The sequence below is a fragment of the Bos indicus x Bos taurus genome, chromosome 19 (genome assembly GCF_003369695.1).
Source record: "Bos indicus x Bos taurus breed Angus x Brahman F1 hybrid chromosome 19, Bos_hybrid_MaternalHap_v2.0, whole genome shotgun sequence".
NCBI lineage: Eukaryota > Metazoa > Chordata > Mammalia > Artiodactyla > Bovidae > Bos > Bos indicus x Bos taurus.
In genome coordinates, this window is record NC_040094.1 from 16,009,668 (window position 1) to 16,018,707 (window position 9,040).

The 9,040-nt window shown below is 56.5% G+C and overlaps 1 protein-coding gene across 5 annotated transcripts; it reads left to right on the forward strand.

Annotated features, from left to right (window-relative positions):
* Window positions 1-8,727, forward strand: NLE1 (notchless homolog 1). Of its 5 annotated transcripts, none has more exons than XM_027518342.1 (13): window positions 1-45; window positions 182-325; window positions 1,916-2,133; window positions 2,695-2,774; window positions 3,614-3,690; window positions 3,864-3,961; window positions 4,297-4,489; window positions 5,049-5,184; window positions 5,319-5,365; window positions 6,073-6,275; window positions 7,861-8,020; window positions 8,110-8,180; window positions 8,384-8,727. In XM_027518342.1, the coding sequence occupies exons 1-13, from the start codon at window positions 25-27 to the stop codon at window positions 8,394-8,396; spliced, it is 1,461 nt and encodes a 486-aa protein (XP_027374143.1). In that variant the 5' UTR covers window positions 1-24; the 3' UTR covers window positions 8,397-8,727. The 5 variants fall into 5 exon arrangements, 4 of the variants coding, with proteins under 4 accessions (XP_027374143.1, XP_027374141.1, XP_027374142.1 ...); XR_003506826.1 differs by having other exon boundaries at window positions 20-51; window positions 6,209-6,275; XM_027518341.1 differs by having other exon boundaries at window positions 20-51.
* Window positions 8,728-9,040: the final 313 nt, after the last annotated feature.

Sequence of the window (9,040 nt, forward strand, 5' to 3'; positions counted from 1 at the left end):
ACCTCCTCCACGTGGGGACGCAGGATGGCGGCGGCGGCGGCGGCGGTGGGTGTGCGTGAGTGCGGGCGGGGCCCGCGGACGGGCTCTCCCGCCGGCTTTCCCGAGGCCGTAGGGAGGCGGGAGTGGGGGCCCTCGGGTAACCGAGGCGCGGGAGTGACGCCCACCGCGCTTGTCCGCACAGGACGAGGCGGCGACGCGCGATGTGCAGCGGCTGCTCGTGCAGTTCCAGGATGAGGGCGGGCAGCTGCTGGGCTCGCCGTTCGACGTGCCCGTGGACATCACCCCGGACAAGCTGCAGCTCGTGTGCAACGCTCTACTGGCCCAGGTGAGCTTCGGGCACGCGGGGGATCGGGAGGCCGAAGGTCTTGGGTACCAGGGCCCCCACCGCTCCCCCGAAGTGCTGACAACCCGGCCTTGCGGTCTACCTTTGGGGAGGGTCGGAAGATGTGATTCGAGTGAGCGATTTACACGCCCACCTTCAGGGCCCACCTGCGGAGAGACCGCGCGTTTTGAACACATTGGGCGCATCATCACAGTGATTCCTTGTCGCAGCCCCGCACTGTCTCCCCGTTGTCATTAACTAACCTCATTTTACATTGTTGCCTACGATCATTCGATTGTGTGTAAGATGCTGCGCCGTAGGTGGTAGATAATGGAGTTGGAACTCAAACGTCAGACTCAAAACTTCTCTCCTAAGCTGCTCAGTCAGCTCAGTCGTGTCCGACTCTTTGGGACCCCATGGACCGCAGCACCCCAGGCCTCCTTGTCCATTACCAACTCCCGGAGTTTACTCAAACTCATGTCCATTGAGTCCGTGATGCCATCCAACCAGCTCATCCTGTGTCGTCTCCTTCTCCTCCCGCCTTCAATCTTTCCCAACATCAGGGTCTTTTCAAATGAGTCAGTTCTTCGCATCAGGTGGCCAGAGTATTGGAGTTTCAGCTTCAACATCAGTCCTTCCAATGAATATTCAGGACTGATTTCCTCTAAGCTGCTGCTGCTGCTGCTGCTAAGTCACTTCAGTCGTGTCCGACTCTGTGCGACCCCATAGACGGCAGCCCACCAGGCTCCCCCGTCCCTGGGATTCTCCAGGCAAGAACACTGGAGTGGGATGCCATTGCCTTCTCCGCTCTAAGCTGCTAGTGTTTATCAAAATGCTGCCGTCTATTGGAGGTGGGCTTCTCTGGTGACTCAGTGGTAAAGAATTGGCTTGCAGTGCAGGAGACACTGGTTCGATCCCTGGGTCTGGAAGACCCCCTGGTGAAGGAGATGGCAACCCACTCCAGTATTCTTGCTTGGGAGAATTCCAAGAGCAGAGGAGCCTGGCAGGCTACAGTCCATGGGGGCCCAAAGAGTCAGACAGGATTTAGCAACTGAACAACATCAACATTGGAGGTGGGGGAAGTTGCTTAAAAATGCAGTACCTGGACCCCACCCTACACTTAACTACACCGGACCCAGGGGTGAAGCAGAGAGTCTGCATTTTCAATCAGCTTTTTGGATGCTTCTTACACATTATAGAGCCTGGTGTGGTGGTTTAGAAAATGCCTTAAATGCTGTATACTAATTCTAATCCTGGACTTCTGTCTGAAGAACCTGAATTAGTCATTAGCAGTAGGACATTGGGCTGATCACTTGGTTGCTCTGTTTTTTCAGTATGAGTGCCTATCTGTCAGGGTAGTTGTGAGATGCAGATAAAGGATTCTAAAATGGTTTGTAAATATTCTGGAGTTGATTTTGAAGGACTAAAAAGGTCTTGCTCAATGGGGAATAATGGGGGTGTCCCAAGCAGGGTGGCTGAAAAGAAGGCTTTGCCTGCACACAGCTTGCAGAGGGTGGGGAGGGGAGGGTCCCCCGGTGGAGGCTGCCCTGCCCGTCCTTTGATAGGGGTGTCCCCTTTGCTCTTGTCCTCCAGGAGGAGCCCCTGCCACTGGCTTTCTATGTGCACGATGCGGAGATCGTCTCCTCGCTGGGGAGGACGCTGGAGTCCCAGGCGGTGGAGACAGAGAAGGTGTTGGACATCATTTACCAGCCACAAGCTATCTTCAGGGTTCGCGCTGTGACCCGCTGCACCAGCTCCTTGGAGGGTCACAGTGAGGCGGTCATTTCCGTGGCCTTCAGCCCCACGGGAAAGTAAGGACAGCAGCAGAGTCATGGAGGGGAGTGTGGATGCAGCTGTTGGCTGGGGTGGGGGGACCCCCAAGTTATGCTCAGTGGGGCCTCTGGCTGCCTTTCCTTGACCCAAGCTCTGGGCTCAGGGTGTAAGTAAGTGACTCGCCCACTGAAATTTTGTCCCCAAAGGCCAAGGACACCTGCCTGGGAGGAGCCCTTCCTGGACTTGCTCTCAGGAGAGCTGAGCTGCAAGCTCACCTCTGCCCCTTCCTTGCTGTGTGACCTGGGCAGGTCACTTAACCTCTCTGAGTCAGTTGTTCCTCTGAGAAACAGGGTTTATTTGCTTCTCACAGTCCTCTGAGAAGCTTTAACTGGTTATGGCTGTGGCCATTCCTTTCTCCCAGATGGCCTGTGTGTTATAGTTCTCCTTTTCAGAAGAGAGAGAAATTTCCACTCCCAGATTCTGTTCCCAGAAGACAGTTGAATAGGCCGCGGGAATGTACGAGTGCAGTGTTTTGGGTGGGGCCCAACCCAGCCCCATGTCCCCAGTGCAGAGGTCAGGCCGCCCCTCTTCTTCCCCAGGTACCTGGCCAGTGGCTCCGGAGACACGACAGTTCGCTTCTGGGATCTCAGCACTGAGACGCCACACTTCACATGCCAGGGTCGGTACGCACGCGGTTACCCACAGAGTGGTGTTGATACAGAGGCAGGCGGGTGATTCGTTCAGCTCTCTAGTTCCTGGGAGGCCCAGAGCACATTCCAGCCTCTTAACATCCAGTTAGCGGTTGCCAGTTCCTAGGTGGAGACCTTACCCTTGAGCCCCACCAGCCACTTACAAACAAGCAGAGACTGGACCCAAAAGTCAGCGGGAGGATGCGGGCAGGGACTGTCTGGCTGGTAGCAAGGAGAACTGGGCTTAAGTCCGGTCTCTGCCACAGTAGTTCTCAAACTTGAACATGCATCAGAATTACTTAGAGGGCTTGTTAAAATACAGGTTTCTGGGTCCCACCCCCAGAATTTTTGTCTCCTCCAGTCTGGGATGTGGCCTGAGAATTTGCATTTCAAGTTCCCAGGTGGTGCTGATGCTGCTGGCCCGGGAGCCTCACACTAGTGAGGTGACCTTGTGTAGGCCTCGCTTCCTTTCTAAGCTTCAGTTTTCTCATCTGGAAAATGGGGGTGATACTTCTCACTTTGCTCCATACTCTAGAGCTATCGTGAGAATTGTAAGGGCTGACATGTGCAAGAATTTTATATCACGTGGCACGTGAGGAACCATTAGAAAGTGGCGGTGTTATCTGTGCAGCAGCTGCATGGCTCTAGCACTTAGGGAGGGTTTGCCATTTGCCTGGGGAGTCTCATCTCTTCGATCAGTGTTTGAGCATTCATTTATTTGGCAGCTAACTATGTGGCAAATAGCACTTTCTGCAGTGTGCCGGGCATTGCTGAGCGTTTGGGATAAAGACAGGTGTGGCCCCCCTCTCTCCCCTCCCTGTCTTCCCAGGACACAGACACTGGGTCCTGAGCATATCCTGGTCCCCAGATGGCAAGAAGCTGGCTTCAGGCTGTAAGAATGGCCAGGTAGATGATGCTTGGGGTACTTAGGTGGGGACCCTGGAGTCCCTTCCTGGGAGTACCTCAGAATGAGGTTCTGGGGTCTTCAGGGAGGGGTGGCTGGGGGCAGTGGGCGGGGGACCCTGGGTGGGGCCAGGGGAAGGTTGGGGAGGGTTATTTGATGAGCTTCTGTCCCGCAGATTCTCCTGTGGGACCCAAGCACAGGGAAGCAAGTGGGCAGGGCGCTCACTGGCCACAGCAAGTGGATCACAGCCCTGAGCTGGGAGCCCCTCCATGCGTAAGTGACACTGACAACTGGGGTGAATGAGAAGCCAGGGGTTCAAAGCTGTACCCCGCCCCTTAAGACTCGCCTAAGAGGAGTGTTAGGGGACAGGGTAGGGGCTCTGACTGGCAGTGACAGCATGGCAGGCAGTGGGGAAGGTCGTCTGCACCCGTGGGTGGGGGGTGGTGGGCGCTCGTCACGGGGACTGAGAGCCACCTTGCAGCCACCGGATGGTGGGGTCAGGAAGCCGTCGAGACGCTATCCCCGGCTTTCGAGCTGGGCATCGGGAGACAGCGTGGGAAGACAGGCATTGCCCGCTCAGAAGTGAGGACCCATCTCTTCCTCCCCAGCAACCCCAAGTGTCGCTACGTGGCCAGCAGCTCCAAGGACGGCAGTGTGCGGGTCTGGGACACGACTGCGGGCCGCTGCGAGCACATCCTCACCGGGCACACGCAGTCAGTCACCTGTCTCCGGTGGGGAGGGGACGGACTTCTCTACTCGGCCTCCCAGGACCGCACCATCAAAGTCTGGAGGGCTCATGATGTAAGAGCTGGGAGGGGTCCAGAACCAGACTGGGGAAATCGCGGGTCAGGGATGTCGAACCAGTGTTTCCTGAACTTGTTCCGGGAACTGGTCAGGGAAGTGCTTCTGAACAGTGGGTCCTGGGGTCAGTGCTGCGTTACAGCGGAGAGTCCAGGGCCCCTGAGCGTGGTCAGGCTCTGGAATTTTCTGCTGTTGGAAGCCTATTTAGGTTTATCAGGCCTGCTGTATCGCAAACTTACTGGACTAGAGCCCTTTTTTCCTGACATGTCTTTTCTGTGAAACATATTTTCAGAAACATTGATCTGGGCTCATGCCCTCGTTTCACAAATGAGAGACTTGAACCCAGAGGGTTCGAGTTTTGATTCAGATCACGATGAGTGATCTGATGGGTGGTTTGATTCAGATCACAGTGATTTGATTTGATTTGGATCACAGTGAATGAGGGCCCTGCTTCAGAGTCCTGTGGGCCACCCCCCATCTTCTGGGGCTGACCTGGACATTCACGTTCCTGGGGTGCAGAGTGCTCTGTGAGCATCTGACCTGTCTCCGTCCACCCTAGGGCGTGCTGTGCCGGACTCTGCAAGGCCACGGCCACTGGGTGAACACCATGGCCCTCAGCACTGACTACGCCCTCCGCACAGGGGCCTTTGAGCCCGCCGAGGCCTCAGTGAACGCCCAAGACCTCCGAGGGTCCTGTGAGTGAGCGGAAGGAGGCAGGGAGGGCTTCACGTGTGAGGGGCCAGCCTCGGCCAGGTGGGGGGGTGCTTGCTGTCCATGTTGAATTTTCTCATCAGCCTTGTTCCTTCTTTCCTTTGGTGCCTGGACACAGTGCAGGAGTTGAAGGAGAGGGCCCTGAGCCGCTACAACCTCGTGCGGGTGAGCGTCCCCAGCACCCCCAACTCCATGTGGGATTTCTCCTCGTCCCCCAAACCCTGCACAGGCTCAGGCCCCTCTCCCTTGTAGCTCCAGTACAGAATGTACCGTTCCCCCAAAGTTCTTCCTTTACAATTCTAACATCTTAGTGCGCTGTGGATCAGTTTATTTCACTTTGGGTTTTGTTTTTTTTTTTTTGCTTATCTATTTATTTGTAATTCTAAGGTACCTCTGTTTATTTATTTTGGCCTCAGAATTCAGGCTGGTAGTTCCCCAGCCAGGGATAGACCTCCTGTCCCCTGCATTGGGAACATGGAGTCCTAATCACTGGACACGAGAAGTCCCTCTCTTTTTAAAATCCCATTTAGTTTCAGTAACACATTCAGATAGTCTAGGGTTCAAAGAACACACAAAAAATAGATGGTGGAGAGCCTTTCATCTCTGTGGCTCCTTCTGGAAGCATCCAGTGCTCCCAGTGTCTCGTGTGTCCTTTCCGAGACTTCACACACACATGTGTGTGCACACCACACAGTACAGACAGGCACGTACACAAGCCCACATAGCAAACCCGGCCTCCTGTTAAGATACCATGGCGGGGACTTCCCTGGCGGTCCGGTGGTTACGAGCCCATGATTGAGCAGACGGTGCTGTGTCCGCCTCTGAGGTCGGGTCTCCTCCCTGAGACCATGTGCGTGTCCTTGCTGCCGCAGGGCCGGGGCCCAGAGAGGCTGGTGTCTGGCTCAGATGACTTCACCCTGTTCCTGTGGTCCCCGGCAGAGGACAAGAAGCCCCTGGCACGGATGACGGGCCACCAGGCCCTCATCAACCAGGTGGTCTTCTCCCCAGACTCCCGTGTCATCGCCAGCGCCTCCTTCGACAAGTCCATCAAGCTGTGGGACGGCAGGACCGGCAAGTGAGTGGGGGGCGTGGGCCCGGGAGGAGGGGCGCTCCCCCTCCGGAAGGAGCTCAGCTCTGCTGCTTTCTAGCTGTGTGGCTCTGGCAAGCAGTTTGATTTTTTTTTTTTTTTTTAAATTTTCATTTATTTTGTTTTTATTTTTGGCTCTGCTGGATCTTCGTTTCTGCTCACGGGCTTTCTCTAGTTGCAGTGAGCGGGGGGCCACGCTCTAATTGTGGCGTGCCGGCTTCTCATTGCAGTGGCTTCTCTTGTTGGGAAGCAACAAGAGAAGGCTCTAGGTGGGCAGGCGCAGTAGTTGTGGCACGCGGGGTGGGCTTAGCTGCCCCAAGGCATGTGGGATCTTCCCACACAAGGAAAGATGCAAACCCATCCCCTGCATTGGCAGGCGGATTCCTAACCACTGGAGCACCAGGGGAGTCCCTGGATTTTCTGAGCCTCTGTTTCCTCTTCCGAGTGTGCAGACCCCTCACCTCTCAGCCTTATCACAAGGATTGAACGAGGCGGTGTGTTCAGCACCCTCACTAAGCGGGTGCTGAGAATGGCTAGTTCATTGTAAGCCTAGGGAGAGAAATGGTCTGAAAGCTGGCCAAGGGCCAGGGATGCAGCAGATAATGTAGGTTGTGGTCTGGTTGTCATCTGGCCCTCCTTACAGTGGAGTCCACAGATCAGACAGTGCGTTACCTGTCTGGGAGCTTGATGGAATTGCAGAACCCTGGGCCCCTCAGCCCAGAGCTTGGGGATCAGAACCCGCCGTTTAAGGTCACCTTTCAGGTCTGAGAAGCAGTGGTGTGACGAGGCACAGGGCCCTCGCAGTTGATAGGAGGAGAGGTCGAGGCGTGGGTTGGGGAAGGAGCAGGGAAACACTCCTGAGGCCAAAGGGGGACTTGTGTGTCCGTCTCTGTGTATCTCCACACCAAAGCCCTGTGAAATAGGCTATTTGGTTAATTCATTTACTTGGCTGGGTTGGGTCTTAGTTGCAGCGTGAGGGGTCTTCATTTCGGCATGTGGCCTTCTCTACTTGCAGACGTGGGCTCAGTTGCCCCGTGGCATGTGGGATCTTAATTCCCCCACCAGGGATCAAACCTGAGTCGCCTGCATTAGAAGGTGGATTCTCAACCACTGGACCCCAGGGAAGTCCGCAGCTCCTTTTTAAGACAAGGAAACAGTCTCAGGTCCAACGACTTGCACCAGCAGACACAGTCAGTCTGTCCCGACCAGGTCCCAGTGGCCCAGCCCACTGTTCCTTCACGCCACCTGTCAGCAGGCACCTGCTGGGCTGGGCAGAGCGGGGGGTGTCGTGCAGACGGGCCAAGAGATGGGAGCATTGGAGTCCAAGGCTTGCGAAGTTGAGCAAGCATGGAGGCCTGGCAAGAAGCATCCTAGAAGCAGTTTTACAAAATCGCAATGACCAGCAGAGGTTAAATTGGTCCGGGGTGGGGGCCAGGCAGGGAGATTTTATACGGGTTCCCAGGTAATCCTGACACGCAGCCACAGTTGAGAACGACTGCCGGGGGCCTCGAGCACCCTTCAGACGTGTCCCAAGATCTCACATCCATCCTCATTGCTCTCCCCCCCGGCCCAGGTACCTGGCCTCCCTGCGCGGCCACGTGGCTGCCGTGTACCAGATCGCGTGGTCGGCCGACAGCCGGCTCCTGGTCAGCGGCAGCAGCGACAGCACGCTCAAAGTGTGGGACGTGAAGGCCCAGAAGCTGTCCACGGACCTGCCGGGCCACGCGGACGAGGTGCGGCCAACCCTCTGGGCTGAGCGGGGACTGAAGCCTGTCCCCGACCCCAACCCTGCTCACTGCACCACTGTCCCCCTCCCGTTTAGGTATACGCTGTCGACTGGAGTCCCGATGGCCAGAGAGTGGCCAGTGGTGGGAAGGACAAGTGCCTCCGGATGTGAGTTTCGGGGTGTGGGGGGTGCAGTGGCGGCCGGTGTGCTTGGCTCTCCTGCCCTCGCCCTCGTGGTCGTCCCCCGTGGTGGAGAGCTCCACGGGCTCTCCACCTGTCCAGGCTCGCCCCCATCGTGGGCTCCTGGAACTGTGCGGTGCCTTCCTTTCCTGAGCTGGGGTCCCCATCCCATTCCCTGCCTTTGTTCACAGATGGAGGAGATGAGAAGCCCCCCAGGTCTCTGGGATCCCCATCTGGACTCAGCTTCTGCCCGCTGCCTGCTCTGATGGGAGGCCTCAGGCTGCGTGATGGCCTTGAGAATGAGCGTGACCTGCTGTCCTCGGTCAGACCCCACGGGGGTCCCTCCGCAGAACAGGTCAAAGGTCGCAGGAGGTCGTCACTGACCCCAGTCATCGGCCATCACTCGGTACCTCGCTAGCACGAGCATGGGCAGCAGAAGGCTGGGCGATGACCAGCTGCTGCCTTTTCTAAATGCTGTCTCTCTTCAGGGTCAGGCTCCGGATTCTGTGACCAAATAAATAACTTATATTTTGTGTGTTTGGGTTACGATTCCTGTCCTCGATGCCCAGGGGTCTATGCTGGGTCAGTTTGTGTAGCCCCTCCCTCTGGGCTACTCCAGTACCATGCTGAGCAGGAAGCGGTCTTTCCTTTCTTGCCACCGTGCCTACGAGGGAGAGGCTGGGGTGACCCGCTGAGGCCTGTCTCGTAGTAGCTAGAGGAGGCTCTTAAGGCTGTGTTGTCCCTTCTGGCAGCACGAGCCACGTGTAGCTGTTTGCATGAACTAGAATTCAGCCCAGTTAGAAATGCAGTTGTCACACTAGCTCGAGGCTACTTCCTGGTCTGGACAG